The sequence below is a fragment of the Sphaerodactylus townsendi genome, linkage group LG13 (assembly GCF_021028975.2).
Source record: "Sphaerodactylus townsendi isolate TG3544 linkage group LG13, MPM_Stown_v2.3, whole genome shotgun sequence".
Classification (NCBI taxonomy): domain Eukaryota; kingdom Metazoa; phylum Chordata; class Lepidosauria; order Squamata; family Sphaerodactylidae; genus Sphaerodactylus; species Sphaerodactylus townsendi.
This window is the reverse complement of record NC_059437.1, coordinates 2,337,032-2,355,041: the sequence shown is the minus strand read 5'-3', so window position 1 is coordinate 2,355,041 and position 18,010 is coordinate 2,337,032. Positions and strand designations below refer to the sequence as shown.

The 18,010-nt window shown below is 70.5% G+C and overlaps 1 protein-coding gene across 1 annotated transcript in view; it reads left to right on the top strand.

The window, feature by feature from the left end:
* The window catches only part of LOC125442901 (transcriptional regulator ATRX-like), a 36,053-nt gene extending 25,877 nt beyond the window's left edge, over positions 1–10,176 (top strand). The window contains exon 13 of the mRNA XM_048514678.1: positions 10,099–10,176. Within this exon, the coding sequence (XP_048370635.1) occupies positions 10,099–10,176 (78 nt within the window). The remainder of the gene's footprint in view (positions 1–10,098) is intronic.
* The last annotated feature ends 7,834 nt before the right edge of the window (positions 10,177–18,010 follow it).

The following is an 18,010-nucleotide window of genomic DNA, read 5'->3' as shown; positions in this document are numbered from 1 at the left end:
CCCCCCCCCCCCCACCCCCCCCCCCCCCCACCCCCCCCCCCCCCCACCCCCCCCCCCCCCCACCCCCCCCCCCCCCCACCCCCCCCCCCCCCCACCCCCCCCCCCCCCCACCCCCCCCCCCCCCCACCCCCCCCCCCCCCCACCCCCCCCCCCCCCCACCCCCCCCCCCCCCCACCCCCCCCCCCCCCCACCCCCCCCCCCCCCCACCCCCCCCCCCCCCCACCCCCCCCCCCCCCCACCCCCCCCCCCCCCCACCCCCCCCCCCCCCCACCCCCCCCCCCCCCCACCCCCCCCCCCCCCCACCCCCCCCCCCCCCCACCCCCCCCCCCCCCCACCCCCCCCCCCCCCCACCCCCCCCCCCCCCCACCCCCCCCCCCCCCCACCCCCCCCCCCCCCCACCCCCCCCCCCCCCCACCCCCCCCCCCCCCCACCCCCCCCCCCCCCCACCCCCCCCCCCCCCCACCCCCCCCCCCCCCCACCCCCCCCCCCCCCCACCCCCCCCCCCCCCCACCCCCCCCCCCCCCCACCCCCCCCCCCCCCCACCCCCCCCCCCCCCCACCCCCCCCCCCCCCCACCCCCCCCCCCCCCCACCCCCCCCCCCCCCCACCCCCCCCCCCCCCCACCCCCCCCCCCCCCCACCCCCCCCCCCCCCCACCCCCCCCCCCCCCCACCCCCCCCCCCCCCCACCCCCCCCCCCCCCCACCCCCCCCCCCCCCCACCCCCCCCCCCCCCCACCCCCCCCCCCCCCCACCCCCCCCCCCCCCCACCCCCCCCCCCCCCCACCCCCCCCCCCCCCCACCCCCCCCCCCCCCCACCCCCCCCCCCCCCCACCCCCCCCCCCCCCCACCCCCCCCCCCCCCCACCCCCCCCCCCCCCCACCCCCCCCCCCCCCCACCCCCCCCCCCCCCCACCCCCCCCCCCCCCCACCCCCCCCCCCCCCCACCCCCCCCCCCCCCCACCCCCCCCCCCCCCCACCCCCCCCCCCCCCCACCCCCCCCCCCCCCCACCCCCCCCCCCCCCCACCCCCCCCCCCCCCCACCCCCCCCCCCCCCCACCCCCCCCCCCCCCCACCCCCCCCCCCCCCCACCCCCCCCCCCCCCCACCCCCCCCCCCCCCCACCCCCCCCCCCCCCCACCCCCCCCCCCCCCCACCCCCCCCCCCCCCCACCCCCCCCCCCCCCCACCCCCCCCCCCCCCCACCCCCCCCCCCCCCCACCCCCCCCCCCCCCCACCCCCCCCCCCCCCCACCCCCCCCCCCCCCCACCCCCCCCCCCCCCCACCCCCCCCCCCCCCCACCCCCCCCCCCCCCCACCCCCCCCCCCCCCCACCCCCCCCCCCCCCCACCCCCCCCCCCCCCCACCCCCCCCCCCCCCCACCCCCCCCCCCCCCCACCCCCCCCCCCCCCCACCCCCCCCCCCCCCCACCCCCCCCCCCCCCCACCCCCCCCCCCCCCCACCCCCCCCCCCCCCCACCCCCCCCCCCCCCCACCCCCCCCCCCCCCCACCCCCCCCCCCCCCCACCCCCCCCCCCCCCCACCCCCCCCCCCCCCCACCCCCCCCCCCCCCCACCCCCCCCCCCCCCCACCCCCCCCCCCCCCCACCCCCCCCCCCCCCCACCCCCCCCCCCCCCCACCCCCCCCCCCCCCCACCCCCCCCCCCCCCCACCCCCCCCCCCCCCCACCCCCCCCCCCCCCCACCCCCCCCCCCCCCCACCCCCCCCCCCCCCCACCCCCCCCCCCCCCCACCCCCCCCCCCCCCCACCCCCCCCCCCCCCCACCCCCCCCCCCCCCCACCCCCCCCCCCCCCCACCCCCCCCCCCCCCCACCCCCCCCCCCCCCCACCCCCCCCCCCCCCCACCCCCCCCCCCCCCCACCCCCCCCCCCCCCCACCCCCCCCCCCCCCCACCCCCCCCCCCCCCCACCCCCCCCCCCCCCCACCCCCCCCCCCCCCCACCCCCCCCCCCCCCCACCCCCCCCCCCCCCCACCCCCCCCCCCCCCCACCCCCCCCCCCCCCCACCCCCCCCCCCCCCCACCCCCCCCCCCCCCCACCCCCCCCCCCCCCCACCCCCCCCCCCCCCCACCCCCCCCCCCCCCCACCCCCCCCCCCCCCCACCCCCCCCCCCCCCCACCCCCCCCCCCCCCCACCCCCCCCCCCCCCCACCCCCCCCCCCCCCCACCCCCCCCCCCCCCCACCCCCCCCCCCCCCCACCCCCCCCCCCCCCCACCCCCCCCCCCCCCCACCCCCCCCCCCCCCCACCCCCCCCCCCCCCCACCCCCCCCCCCCCCCACCCCCCCCCCCCCCCACCCCCCCCCCCCCCCACCCCCCCCCCCCCCCACCCCCCCCCCCCCCCACCCCCCCCCCCCCCCACCCCCCCCCCCCCCCACCCCCCCCCCCCCCCACCCCCCCCCCCCCCCACCCCCCCCCCCCCCCACCCCCCCCCCCCCCCACCCCCCCCCCCCCCCACCCCCCCCCCCCCCCACCCCCCCCCCCCCCCACCCCCCCCCCCCCCCACCCCCCCCCCCCCCCACCCCCCCCCCCCCCCACCCCCCCCCCCCCCCACCCCCCCCCCCCCCCACCCCCCCCCCCCCCCACCCCCCCCCCCCCCCACCCCCCCCCCCCCCCACCCCCCCCCCCCCCCACCCCCCCCCCCCCCCACCCCCCCCCCCCCCCACCCCCCCCCCCCCCCACCCCCCCCCCCCCCCACCCCCCCCCCCCCCCACCCCCCCCCCCCCCCACCCCCCCCCCCCCCCACCCCCCCCCCCCCCCACCCCCCCCCCCCCCCACCCCCCCCCCCCCCCACCCCCCCCCCCCCCCACCCCCCCCCCCCCCCACCCCCCCCCCCCCCCACCCCCCCCCCCCCCCACCCCCCCCCCCCCCCACCCCCCCCCCCCCCCACCCCCCCCCCCCCCCACCCCCCCCCCCCCCCACCCCCCCCCCCCCCCACCCCCCCCCCCCCCCACCCCCCCCCCCCCCCACCCCCCCCCCCCCCCACCCCCCCCCCCCCCCACCCCCCCCCCCCCCCACCCCCCCCCCCCCCCACCCCCCCCCCCCCCCACCCCCCCCCCCCCCCACCCCCCCCCCCCCCCACCCCCCCCCCCCCCCACCCCCCCCCCCCCCCACCCCCCCCCCCCCCCACCCCCCCCCCCCCCCACCCCCCCCCCCCCCCACCCCCCCCCCCCCCCACCCCCCCCCCCCCCCACCCCCCCCCCCCCCCACCCCCCCCCCCCCCCACCCCCCCCCCCCCCCACCCCCCCCCCCCCCCACCCCCCCCCCCCCCCACCCCCCCCCCCCCCCACCCCCCCCCCCCCCCACCCCCCCCCCCCCCCACCCCCCCCCCCCCCCACCCCCCCCCCCCCCCACCCCCCCCCCCCCCCACCCCCCCCCCCCCCCACCCCCCCCCCCCCCCACCCCCCCCCCCCCCCACCCCCCCCCCCCCCCACCCCCCCCCCCCCCCACCCCCCCCCCCCCCCACCCCCCCCCCCCCCCACCCCCCCCCCCCCCCACCCCCCCCCCCCCCCACCCCCCCCCCCCCCCACCCCCCCCCCCCCCCACCCCCCCCCCCCCCCACCCCCCCCCCCCCCCACCCCCCCCCCCCCCCACCCCCCCCCCCCCCCACCCCCCCCCCCCCCCACCCCCCCCCCCCCCCACCCCCCCCCCCCCCCACCCCCCCCCCCCCCCACCCCCCCCCCCCCCCACCCCCCCCCCCCCCCACCCCCCCCCCCCCCCACCCCCCCCCCCCCCCACCCCCCCCCCCCCCCACCCCCCCCCCCCCCCACCCCCCCCCCCCCCCACCCCCCCCCCCCCCCACCCCCCCCCCCCCCCACCCCCCCCCCCCCCCACCCCCCCCCCCCCCCACCCCCCCCCCCCCCCACCCCCCCCCCCCCCCACCCCCCCCCCCCCCCACCCCCCCCCCCCCCCACCCCCCCCCCCCCCCACCCCCCCCCCCCCCCACCCCCCCCCCCCCCCACCCCCCCCCCCCCCCACCCCCCCCCCCCCCCACCCCCCCCCCCCCCCACCCCCCCCCCCCCCCACCCCCCCCCCCCCCCACCCCCCCCCCCCCCCACCCCCCCCCCCCCCCACCCCCCCCCCCCCCCACCCCCCCCCCCCCCCACCCCCCCCCCCCCCCACCCCCCCCCCCCCCCACCCCCCCCCCCCCCCACCCCCCCCCCCCCCCACCCCCCCCCCCCCCCACCCCCCCCCCCCCCCACCCCCCCCCCCCCCCACCCCCCCCCCCCCCCACCCCCCCCCCCCCCCACCCCCCCCCCCCCCCACCCCCCCCCCCCCCCACCCCCCCCCCCCCCCACCCCCCCCCCCCCCCACCCCCCCCCCCCCCCACCCCCCCCCCCCCCCACCCCCCCCCCCCCCCACCCCCCCCCCCCCCCACCCCCCCCCCCCCCCACCCCCCCCCCCCCCCACCCCCCCCCCCCCCCACCCCCCCCCCCCCCCACCCCCCCCCCCCCCCACCCCCCCCCCCCCCCACCCCCCCCCCCCCCCACCCCCCCCCCCCCCCACCCCCCCCCCCCCCCACCCCCCCCCCCCCCCACCCCCCCCCCCCCCCACCCCCCCCCCCCCCCACCCCCCCCCCCCCCCACCCCCCCCCCCCCCCACCCCCCCCCCCCCCCACCCCCCCCCCCCCCCACCCCCCCCCCCCCCCACCCCCCCCCCCCCCCACCCCCCCCCCCCCCCACCCCCCCCCCCCCCCACCCCCCCCCCCCCCCACCCCCCCCCCCCCCCACCCCCCCCCCCCCCCACCCCCCCCCCCCCCCACCCCCCCCCCCCCCCACCCCCCCCCCCCCCCACCCCCCCCCCCCCCCACCCCCCCCCCCCCCCACCCCCCCCCCCCCCCACCCCCCCCCCCCCCCACCCCCCCCCCCCCCCACCCCCCCCCCCCCCCACCCCCCCCCCCCCCCACCCCCCCCCCCCCCCACCCCCCCCCCCCCCCACCCCCCCCCCCCCCCACCCCCCCCCCCCCCCACCCCCCCCCCCCCCCACCCCCCCCCCCCCCCACCCCCCCCCCCCCCCACCCCCCCCCCCCCCCACCCCCCCCCCCCCCCACCCCCCCCCCCCCCCACCCCCCCCCCCCCCCACCCCCCCCCCCCCCCACCCCCCCCCCCCCCCACCCCCCCCCCCCCCCACCCCCCCCCCCCCCCACCCCCCCCCCCCCCCACCCCCCCCCCCCCCCACCCCCCCCCCCCCCCACCCCCCCCCCCCCCCACCCCCCCCCCCCCCCACCCCCCCCCCCCCCCACCCCCCCCCCCCCCCACCCCCCCCCCCCCCCACCCCCCCCCCCCCCCACCCCCCCCCCCCCCCACCCCCCCCCCCCCCCACCCCCCCCCCCCCCCACCCCCCCCCCCCCCCACCCCCCCCCCCCCCCACCCCCCCCCCCCCCCACCCCCCCCCCCCCCCACCCCCCCCCCCCCCCACCCCCCCCCCCCCCCACCCCCCCCCCCCCCCACCCCCCCCCCCCCCCACCCCCCCCCCCCCCCACCCCCCCCCCCCCCCACCCCCCCCCCCCCCCACCCCCCCCCCCCCCCACCCCCCCCCCCCCCCACCCCCCCCCCCCCCCACCCCCCCCCCCCCCCACCCCCCCCCCCCCCCACCCCCCCCCCCCCCCACCCCCCCCCCCCCCCACCCCCCCCCCCCCCCACCCCCCCCCCCCCCCACCCCCCCCCCCCCCCACCCCCCCCCCCCCCCACCCCCCCCCCCCCCCACCCCCCCCCCCCCCCACCCCCCCCCCCCCCCACCCCCCCCCCCCCCCACCCCCCCCCCCCCCCACCCCCCCCCCCCCCCACCCCCCCCCCCCCCCACCCCCCCCCCCCCCCACCCCCCCCCCCCCCCACCCCCCCCCCCCCCCACCCCCCCCCCCCCCCACCCCCCCCCCCCCCCACCCCCCCCCCCCCCCACCCCCCCCCCCCCCCACCCCCCCCCCCCCCCACCCCCCCCCCCCCCCACCCCCCCCCCCCCCCACCCCCCCCCCCCCCCACCCCCCCCCCCCCCCACCCCCCCCCCCCCCCACCCCCCCCCCCCCCCACCCCCCCCCCCCCCCACCCCCCCCCCCCCCCACCCCCCCCCCCCCCCACCCCCCCCCCCCCCCACCCCCCCCCCCCCCCACCCCCCCCCCCCCCCACCCCCCCCCCCCCCCACCCCCCCCCCCCCCCACCCCCCCCCCCCCCCACCCCCCCCCCCCCCCACCCCCCCCCCCCCCCACCCCCCCCCCCCCCCACCCCCCCCCCCCCCCACCCCCCCCCCCCCCCACCCCCCCCCCCCCCCACCCCCCCCCCCCCCCACCCCCCCCCCCCCCCACCCCCCCCCCCCCCCACCCCCCCCCCCCCCCACCCCCCCCCCCCCCCACCCCCCCCCCCCCCCACCCCCCCCCCCCCCCACCCCCCCCCCCCCCCACCCCCCCCCCCCCCCACCCCCCCCCCCCCCCACCCCCCCCCCCCCCCACCCCCCCCCCCCCCCACCCCCCCCCCCCCCCACCCCCCCCCCCCCCCACCCCCCCCCCCCCCCACCCCCCCCCCCCCCCACCCCCCCCCCCCCCCACCCCCCCCCCCCCCCACCCCCCCCCCCCCCCACCCCCCCCCCCCCCCACCCCCCCCCCCCCCCACCCCCCCCCCCCCCCACCCCCCCCCCCCCCCACCCCCCCCCCCCCCCACCCCCCCCCCCCCCCACCCCCCCCCCCCCCCACCCCCCCCCCCCCCCACCCCCCCCCCCCCCCACCCCCCCCCCCCCCCACCCCCCCCCCCCCCCACCCCCCCCCCCCCCCACCCCCCCCCCCCCCCACCCCCCCCCCCCCCCACCCCCCCCCCCCCCCACCCCCCCCCCCCCCCACCCCCCCCCCCCCCCACCCCCCCCCCCCCCCACCCCCCCCCCCCCCCACCCCCCCCCCCCCCCACCCCCCCCCCCCCCCACCCCCCCCCCCCCCCACCCCCCCCCCCCCCCACCCCCCCCCCCCCCCACCCCCCCCCCCCCCCACCCCCCCCCCCCCCCACCCCCCCCCCCCCCCACCCCCCCCCCCCCCCACCCCCCCCCCCCCCCACCCCCCCCCCCCCCCACCCCCCCCCCCCCCCACCCCCCCCCCCCCCCACCCCCCCCCCCCCCCACCCCCCCCCCCCCCCACCCCCCCCCCCCCCCACCCCCCCCCCCCCCCACCCCCCCCCCCCCCCACCCCCCCCCCCCCCCACCCCCCCCCCCCCCCACCCCCCCCCCCCCCCACCCCCCCCCCCCCCCACCCCCCCCCCCCCCCACCCCCCCCCCCCCCCACCCCCCCCCCCCCCCACCCCCCCCCCCCCCCACCCCCCCCCCCCCCCACCCCCCCCCCCCCCCACCCCCCCCCCCCCCCACCCCCCCCCCCCCCCACCCCCCCCCCCCCCCACCCCCCCCCCCCCCCACCCCCCCCCCCCCCCACCCCCCCCCCCCCCCACCCCCCCCCCCCCCCACCCCCCCCCCCCCCCACCCCCCCCCCCCCCCACCCCCCCCCCCCCCCACCCCCCCCCCCCCCCACCCCCCCCCCCCCCCACCCCCCCCCCCCCCCACCCCCCCCCCCCCCCACCCCCCCCCCCCCCCACCCCCCCCCCCCCCCACCCCCCCCCCCCCCCACCCCCCCCCCCCCCCACCCCCCCCCCCCCCCACCCCCCCCCCCCCCCACCCCCCCCCCCCCCCACCCCCCCCCCCCCCCACCCCCCCCCCCCCCCACCCCCCCCCCCCCCCACCCCCCCCCCCCCCCACCCCCCCCCCCCCCCACCCCCCCCCCCCCCCACCCCCCCCCCCCCCCACCCCCCCCCCCCCCCACCCCCCCCCCCCCCCACCCCCCCCCCCCCCCACCCCCCCCCCCCCCCACCCCCCCCCCCCCCCACCCCCCCCCCCCCCCACCCCCCCCCCCCCCCACCCCCCCCCCCCCCCACCCCCCCCCCCCCCCACCCCCCCCCCCCCCCACCCCCCCCCCCCCCCACCCCCCCCCCCCCCCACCCCCCCCCCCCCCCACCCCCCCCCCCCCCCACCCCCCCCCCCCCCCACCCCCCCCCCCCCCCACCCCCCCCCCCCCCCACCCCCCCCCCCCCCCACCCCCCCCCCCCCCCACCCCCCCCCCCCCCCACCCCCCCCCCCCCCCACCCCCCCCCCCCCCCACCCCCCCCCCCCCCCACCCCCCCCCCCCCCCACCCCCCCCCCCCCCCACCCCCCCCCCCCCCCACCCCCCCCCCCCCCCACCCCCCCCCCCCCCCACCCCCCCCCCCCCCCACCCCCCCCCCCCCCCACCCCCCCCCCCCCCCACCCCCCCCCCCCCCCACCCCCCCCCCCCCCCACCCCCCCCCCCCCCCACCCCCCCCCCCCCCCACCCCCCCCCCCCCCCACCCCCCCCCCCCCCCACCCCCCCCCCCCCCCACCCCCCCCCCCCCCCACCCCCCCCCCCCCCCACCCCCCCCCCCCCCCACCCCCCCCCCCCCCCACCCCCCCCCCCCCCCACCCCCCCCCCCCCCCACCCCCCCCCCCCCCCACCCCCCCCCCCCCCCACCCCCCCCCCCCCCCACCCCCCCCCCCCCCCACCCCCCCCCCCCCCCACCCCCCCCCCCCCCCACCCCCCCCCCCCCCCACCCCCCCCCCCCCCCACCCCCCCCCCCCCCCACCCCCCCCCCCCCCCACCCCCCCCCCCCCCCACCCCCCCCCCCCCCCACCCCCCCCCCCCCCCACCCCCCCCCCCCCCCACCCCCCCCCCCCCCCACCCCCCCCCCCCCCCACCCCCCCCCCCCCCCACCCCCCCCCCCCCCCACCCCCCCCCCCCCCCACCCCCCCCCCCCCCCACCCCCCCCCCCCCCCACCCCCCCCCCCCCCCACCCCCCCCCCCCCCCACCCCCCCCCCCCCCCACCCCCCCCCCCCCCCACCCCCCCCCCCCCCCACCCCCCCCCCCCCCCACCCCCCCCCCCCCCCACCCCCCCCCCCCCCCACCCCCCCCCCCCCCCACCCCCCACCCCCCCCCCCCCCCCCCCCCCCCACCCCCCCCCCCCCCCACGCCCCAACACCCCCGCCACCCCCACCACCCCCCCCCCCCCACCCCCCCCCCCCCCCCCCCCCCCCCCCCGCACCCACCCCCCCCCCCCCCCGCCCCCCCCCCCCACCCACCCCCCCCCCCCCCACACCCCCCCCACCCCCCCACCCCCCCCCCCCCCCACCCCCCCCCCCCCCCCCCCCCCCCCCCCCCCACCCCCCCCCCCCCACCCCACCAAACCCCCCCACCCCCACGCCCCCCCCCCCCCACCCCCCCCCCACTACAATTCCCATCAGCCCCTGCCAGCATGGTCAATTGACCATGCTGGCAAGGGCTGATGGGAATTGTAGTCCATAACATCTGGAGTGCCAAAGGTTCGCCACCACGGACTTAGAGACTCCAGTTGGCTCAAAATGTGCAGTTTAGTTATTATTAGGAGCCAGATAGAGCATGCACCTTATCCTCATTCTGCAGTCAATTCACTGGTTGCCCATCAGTTAGCAGATTCAACTGACAATCTCACAGAAAGCCCTTCGTGGCGTCGGATCGTAATATCTGCAGGACCCTTTCTCTTTTTACACTCCACCATGTCATTGTGAAAAAAACCAAGAAAATAGTATTTGTTGTAGACGCAGAGAAAGCATTTGATGAAAGCTTGGTTTTTTATATTAAAAACACTTGAAAATCTAAAGTGTGTCTCAAAATTTTTGAACTGTATGCAAAGCAGTTACACAAAACAACATGCAAAGATTTTAACGAAGGGAGTTTAACAGACAGACTACAAGCTGGAAAAGGATGTGTGAAGGAGGTCCACTATTGTCACTTTTATTTATTCTTGAACTAAATCAGGGATCTTCAAACTATGGCCCTCCAGATGTTCATGGACTACAATTCCCATCAGCCCCTGCCAGCATGGCCAAATGGTAGAGCTCATGGGAACTGGTATGCATCCGACCCCACTGTACCGTATCTATGGAGGCAGTAAGTAGGCCCATGAGACTTGCCAGTTGAAGCCAAGGGAATCTTTGGGCTGAGATGACCTGGGACACGAGAAGATGAATTTTCTGAATCTTTTTCTCTGCAAGAAAGAGGGCACTTTTGTTGGTCTCAATTAGGGCTCCCACGTGTTCCATGTGTTGGGAGGGGACCAAGGAGCTCTTTTCTCTGTTGTCCAAGAAGCCGTGGGGATGTAGGACCGACAACACCTGGTTTATGTCTTGTGAGCTTAACTTCTGGAGTTGGAACGCACAAGAACATCATCCAGGTAAGGAAACACATGTACTCCCTGTTCCCTGAGGAGAACGATGGGTGCTAGTAACACCCTGGAAAACACTCGTGGGGCAGTGGCTAGCCCAAAGGAAAGGGCCCGAACTGGTAATGACGATTGTTGACCTCGAAGTGTAAGTATTGGCAATGTGCCGGATGTAGGGGGACAAGGAGATAGGCCTCTGTCAGGTCCAAGGAAGCCAGAAAGTCCTCCAGGCGAAGCGCCTCTGAGATGCTGCATAGGGTTTCCATGCGGAAGCGTTTGAGACGAATGTGCTTGTTCACGTATTGCAAGTTTAGGATTGCTCTCCAGTCCCTGGTTTTCTTTGGCACAGTAAAAAAGTGTGAGTAAACTCCTAAGAATTTTTCTGTGTCAGGCGCAGACTCTATTGCTTGAATTTCTAGAAGGTGTTGAAAGGCCGACATGGTCCTCGCCGTCTTGTCTGGTCTGCTGCTGAGATGCGAAGAATCAGTGTCTTGGGAGTTTGGCGAACTCGATGATGTATCCTGTAGTCACCACCTCCTTTGTCCATAAGTCTGTGTGGTCTGCGGACCAAGTTGGGGTAAAGGACAGGAGGTGACTGCCGACTGGTAGGTGTGGATAGTCACTGCTTGGTGTTCTTGTCTACCCTGGTGAACTTGTCTGTCTGACTGGGGGAACGAAAATGTCCTCGTCTAAGAAAGGAGTCCTGTTGGTTCCAGGGACAGTAGCCACCCTGGTTGCTCCTGGAAAAGCTCCTCTGAGGTCTGAAGGTAGGTCTAGCAAAGGAAGGAGGTCTGGGTGGACAGATTTCAGCATGGACTTCTTGTGGTCCTTGGACTCGATTAAGACTTGGTCTAGTTCGGAGCCAGAGAATGCCCCCTTGGAAGCTGTAACCAGCAACCACCATCTTGGAATGCAAGTCTGCCAGCCAGGTGCAAAGCCAGAGGTTGTGTCTTGTGTCAACCGAGGAAGCCATGGAGCGGGAGGCAATGACCAAAGGTGGCATCGGCGAGGAAGGAAGTGCTGGACATCAGGTGCTCGATTCTGTCTCGGATGGCATGGTCATTGGGAGGTAGCAACTCCAGACAATCATAGCTCTAGCAACAGTGGAAGATGGAGTCATTCATGAGCTCTGCAGAGGGCCACCTCCACCCATCTGTCCATAGTGTCTTTAATGCTGCCTTCTCCAATTTTTTCCCCAGACCTCCGGACCGGAGTGCCGCAACAGGTTCGTCGACCAGAGGCATCTGAAGCATTTTCTTGAAATAAGGTGGGACCACGTAAAGTCGTTTGGCTAAGGAAAACAGTCCATTGCTAGCAGAGGAAGTAGTCCATTCTTTTCTGATCCTATTTTCAAAACTCTTCAAGAATGGGGAAAAAGAGCTGATCAGCCTCTGTCTGAGGGAAATAATCATTATTTCCTTTGGGGCGACCCTTGACTGGAGCAGCACCGGATGGGGGGCCGGTGGGGTCCACAATATCTGCCAGAGGTCAAGAGTCGAGATGGTCTTGGCTATAAGGAAAGGAAGATCCTCTACCTTGAAAAATCTGAAGAAACGTTCTGAAAGATCCAGATCTTCTGTGTCAAAAAAACGTTCTTCGTGTTCTTGCTCCGCCCCTTCTTGATTATCTGGATCCCATAAGGGGTCTAATTGAGCATCCCCACTGTCACTGGCAGGGGGCGAAAGAGAACGTGTTCTGTTTAAAGGTTGGTTACTGGGAAGTCCAGGTCTACCTTCACAGGGGCCGGGGCTAACTCATTAGAGTCCTGGTCAACCCTCCTGGAGGCCAGGGCTACCACTCCATTGGGCAGGTCTACCCTCTCTGGCCTGGAAACACCTTTCTACTTCCTCTCTAATGGACTGTTGGAAGAGGGAGACCAGGTCATCCCTAGACAGTCCCTGGATGAGTCCAGAGCTACTGTGGATTAAGTTGGGGAAAACCTCCTCCCCATCCGCCCCATTCCCCTGCTGTAAGGGTCCTTCTTGCCTGGGGCTAAAAGAGCTGGTCTCCATCGGAGCCTCTGAGGGGATTGGGTCTCTGCGATGGCTGGAGCCTTTTTTCCTTTTTTGTCGTTTGGGCAGCTGGAGCCTCCGTGTGCTTTCGCTTCTGAGAACACTTTTTTGGAGGCTGCTGGCCCTGCGCTACAGCTCCCTCTGCTGGCCCGATCGGGCGTCTGCCTAGACGAGTGGCTCTGCCCTCTTCGGAGATGGCCTGATGACCGCTCGGAGGGGAATTGTTGCGCAGCTCTCGGTCGGCCTGACAGCTTCCGGAGAGGGTTGCTACATTGCTTCCCTCCCGGTCAGCCTGACGGTCTCTGGAGGGAAGTGGAGCCACTCTGGCTGTCGCTGCTCGGGTGGCCTCTGCAGTGGATCCTTGAATGTCTCCCGGGAGGGGGAGAAGGACTTGGGCTGCATAATTGCGGCAGGGAAATTTGGTGGGAAAAAGCGGCTGGAGAAAAAAGCAGCGGGGAAAAAACCCTCCTTCCCCCAACAGTAGACAAGATGGGGGGAGGGGAGGGAAAAGGAGAAGAAACTGAAGAGAAAGGGCAAAAAGAATAGGAAAAAACACAGAAAAATCAGTAGAAGAATTGGGCGCCTAGCCAAGTTCATGCTTTCCCTGAGATGCAGGAAAAGGTACTGGGTAAGATGACGGCCATGCTTAGCACAGGAAGAGGAAATTCGAAGTTCCTGCCTCCCGGTGAAGGGGTAGAGAATCACCCATACAGCAGATGTCCTCCGCCTCCAGAAGAAAGATCGATTTTATAACCTATGGAAACCTGATAGGTGCTCAAAAAGAAATTAAACCTTCACAAAAAAATGAAAGTAAAAATATGGCTTTTACATTATCAATTTAATTTTAAGATTAAGAAGGGAATTTAAAGCCGCAAAAGGAGAGTTAAAGAGGAATGACATAATTTGAAAAGGAGATCTTAAAACAAAGTGAGAACGGATATATAAACTGTTGTTTACTAGGGCAAATATAAACTGTTGTTGCAAACAGAACAGAAACTGAACAAGAAACTGCTGGAAATTTAAAGAAGCGGAAGGCTTTTTTATCATAAGTGGTTCAGTGCAAAAAAGCAAAGACATTTTGGGAAAATATACATACAGAATTGCAAAAGAACTTAACAGTTAAACTTGCTATGGAGGCGAAGACAATGCCACTAGGCAGAATACCAAAAATCATCATAAGAACCTCAGAACTGTTCAAATATTTGACAACAGTGGCTAGAGTGGAATTTGCAGTGAAATAGAAGGCAGAAGAATGCCCCAGTCTCGAGAACTGGGAAAACAAAACAAAGGAATATGGCAAATCAGCTTTGTGACTAGGAGATCAAATCAAGAACGTCAAGAGACAAGGAGAATGTACTTCTGGTATTATTCTCAAAAATAAGGATCAATCAAGAGAGTACATCTGGTTTAAAAATGGATGAATTATTAAATAAGTAAAAATGTGATAATTTGAAACTATGAAATATTACAGCATGATATATACTTTTGGAAGAAACATGGTTAGAAATTAATGATAGTAATCATATACCAAAGTTATATTTTTAAGGTTGAAGGAACATATATTTTGTTTTAGTAAACTGGAAAAAGCAATGGAAATGGCTTAAAGAAAAAATGGAGGAAAACTGTATGATTAATTAAGTTTAGAGAAGATAATTAGATATCATGGCATACATCTTAAAACTATGTATAGACACCAATGACCGCAATTACATATCCTTTTTTACTAGAATCATAGAATAGAATCATAGAGTTGAAAGAGACCACAAGGGCCATCAAGTCCAACCCCCTGCAATAAGAACGTAAGAACTAGCCTGCTGGATCAGACCAAAGTCCATCTAGTCCAGCACTCTGCTACTCACAGTGGCCCACCAGGTGCCTTTGGGAGCTCACAGGCAGGATGTGAAAGCAATGGCCTGCTGCTGCTGCTGCTGCTCCTGAGCACCTGGTCTGCTAAGGCATTTGCAATCTCAGATCAAGGAGGATCAAGATTGGTAGCCATAGATCGACTTCTCCTCCATCAATCTGTCCAAGCCCTTTTTAAAGCTATCCAGGTTAGTGGCCATCACCACCTCCTGTGGCAGCATATTCCAAACACCAATCACACGCTATGGGAAGAAGCAAGGTTTCCCTTTATTAGTCCTAATTCTTCCCCCCAGCATTTTCAATGAATGCCCCCTGGTTCTAGGTATTGTGAGAAAGAGAGAAAATTTTCTCTCTGTCAACATTTTCTACCCCATGCATAATTTTATAGACTTCAATCATATCCCCCCTCAGACGTCTCCTCTCCAAAATAAAGAGCCCCAAACGCTGCAGCCTCTCCTCATAAGGAAGGTGCTCCAATCCCTCAATCATCCTCGTTGCCCTTCTCTGCACTTTTTCTATCTCCTCAATATCCTTTTTGAGATGTGGCAACCAGAACTGAACACAGTTTTGGGAATGAATGGGAGGGCGGATTGTCTGGATGAGCAAATGTTTCAAGATATATACTGGGGTAAAAAGACAGCTCTGGCTTTAAGAATCCTGGGTTCTGCTACTGGGCAGTGCACAGGCTAATCTGAATTCCCCAGATAAGCCTCCACAGCTCAGGCAGCAGAGCTGGGAATCAAGCCCGGTTCCTCCAGATTAGACACACGAGCTCTTAACCTCCTACGCCACTGCCACTGCTGTATGCTGTCAAGACAGGTGTCACTCATCCTAAACATTAATAATATATTGTTAGAATTTGTATATGATTGTTAGAATCTAATTAAGGTAAACAAATTGGCTCTTTAGTGCATAAAATTGTACGTAAGAAAAGATCAATTTTCTTTTCTAAGCTTTCTCTTCTATTTTAATGTTTCTGCATTCAGGTTTAATGTACAAATCTATACTCGACCACGACAGATTCGCTCATCTGGGAGAGGCCTCTTGGAGTGCCACCATGCAAATGGGCAAGATCAACGACTGTTTGTCCACGTGCCTTCTCTGTGGTGGCCTCCACTTTGTGGAACGGCCTGCCTGAGGAGTTTGGGAAGGTTCTCATGTTTCTCTCATTCTGCAAGCTATACAAAACAGAACCGTTCAAGAATGCATTTATCTTAAGGTAAAATGGCCACATTATAATAGTTCATGAAGAGGATTTAATAAAGGTAACAGGACTGTGGTATACATCACTGCATATGGTACATATTACCCAGCAGCTGTAGGTATTATCCAGTTCTTACTGCAATGTTTTCAACGTATGTGATATGTTCTGCACTGTTTAACGCATGCCCTATTCCTTATACTTTGTTTCAGACTTCTGTTATCCTAGTTCTATTATATTGCTTACTTAATGTTCATCCTATTGTCAATGCAGTCTTACAAAGTGCTTTGTATTCAGTGAGAAAGGAAATCTGTAAATAAATAAATATAAAAAATAGCTGAGTTTATGAAAGACCAATTCTTAGTGTCCATGAGAACCATACGGTTCAGGAAATGTTTTGAGATAGATTTAACCACTACTTTGGAAACCGATGAACATGCTGGTTCTTTGGAAGGTGCTCAGGTTCCAGTATCAAACCTGGCCTTATTTCCCTAAATTACCAATAGGGGCAGGATCAAGCAGAGCCGCCATGGCTTTTCTTCCTAGCCTCTCTTAGGCACAGATGAAAACTTTGTTTCAAAGATGCTGACAGATACTAGAAACTCAATTATCTCAATCAGCTAAAAATCACATCATTCTTCATATGGAGCTGACCATGTTCAGTACTAGAAAAATGACAAAGTACTAGCAAACGTCCCTCTACTAAAGCCTCTCTTCATGTGAAGTCAAGGGCTAGAAAGCTGTGTTGCTATGTTGCTCATACACTACACTGTATAGAACAAGAATTAATCTATTGTCGAAGGCTTTCACAAGCACATGGACAATTTCAACCGGAAGGAAGAAACCATGAAAATGAACAGAATTTGGCTGCCAGCATTGAAAAACTCTAGAATCAAGACAGTGACTGATCAGCTCCACACAAACACAGGACAACTATAGACTATAGCACTCAAAAAGACCAAAGACCAGGATACTTCTATTCAGATCCATTCAACTATTGACCTTGCTAGCTTCATTGTTACTCCCATGCTACAGACTTCTCTGTGACTCACATGCCAGGCTACTCTATTCAGATGGCCTAACCTTTTCACCTCACAGTATATATACTCCACTTGCTTTCCAGTCCTACCATCAGATCCTCTGAAGATGCCAGCCACAGATGCAGGCGAAACGTCAGGAGAGAATGCTGCTAGAACACAGCCATACAGCCCGGAAACCACACAGCACCCCAAGAATTAATCTCCTTGCTCTTTCAAAAAAGGTAATAAGCAATGTCAGGTGACAGCACTGTCAAGAACGGTGGAATTATCCAGGTTTTGTCAGTAAATCTAGGTCTTTAGATATCTCAAAGTCTGAGGGAGCTAACTGCCATTCTTTCTGAAGAAGGATGCAACTATCTCATCTGACAGTGCAACAGATCAGGATATATCTAAGCCCAATGGCATCCATTCGTGTTGCCATGACCCATCCTGCAAGGTAGAGCTAAAGAACATCTTGCCCCCTAGCCTCCACACCTACACACATTTCCCAGCTCTTCCCTAATACTAGGCTAGCGAAAGTGAGACCACTCGGTGTGAACACGTGAAGCTGCTTTATATCAAGTCAGACCCACTGGTTATCTAGGTCAGTATTGTCAACGTGGACTGAAGCAGCTCTCTCGGGTGAAGTTCTTTCACATCACCTACTACTTGATCTTTTCAACTGGGAAATGCCAGGAACAGGATCTGGGACCTCTGGCATGCAAAACAGATGCTCTAACATTGGGATAGGCCAATCTCAGATGACATGCAGGTAGCTAGGCTGCCAGAAAAGCTCTAGCCAGCAACAGGTTCCAACATGAGCCCACCAGATTTCTTTCTATACAAAACATCTACAGCCTTTGTCTCCTGTGATATAATCCAACAACCCCCATGTCCTTTTAGACCAGGGGTCCCCAAACTTTTTAAACAGGGGGCCAGTTCACGCATGGCCAGAGCCCAGCCGGGGGCTGGACCAAGTGCCGCCCGCTAGGAGGGGGGGGCGCCATCCATCCGCCCTCAACCTGCCCCTGGCCGAGCCCCCCACCCCCGCGGTCCCCTTCCAATCCGGCCCTGAAGCTCCGCCGCCTTTCTCTCCCCCCCCTTTGCCGCATTGGTACGGTCCCCTCTGGCCGCTCGGAATGAGCAGCGAGTCGCCCGCGCTTGAGGCTGTTTGTAAACCTGGGGGGGTTGAAGTGCCAAAGCTCAGGGGCGCCTGAGTTTGCTTGACCCCCAGGTTTACAAACAGCCTCCAAAGCGTTCGCTGCTCATTCCGGCGGCCAGAGGGACACGTACCAATGCGACAGGGGGGAGGAGGAGGCAACTCTGCCCGCCTCTCTCTCCCCCTTGCTCCCTCACCGATCCCCCTCTGGCAAATGACACCAGCAGCACCATCTGTTGTAAACCTGAGAAAAGAAGGGGGAGATCCGCTTCTGCCCAGCGGGCCGGATAAATGTCTTCCAGGGGCCTGATTTGGCCCCCGGGCTGTAGTTTGGGGACCCCTGTTTTAGACCCTTATCAGGCCCAAGCTAACAGTTGAAAATTTCAAAAAATTTAAACTTATATACAAACCAAAAATTACCGTAAGGTAAAGGTTTCTTAAATTCAAACACTCGAATTAAATATTTAGCTTGATTCCTAACATGCCACAACTACACTACCTGCACTGGGGTCCCCCCCCCC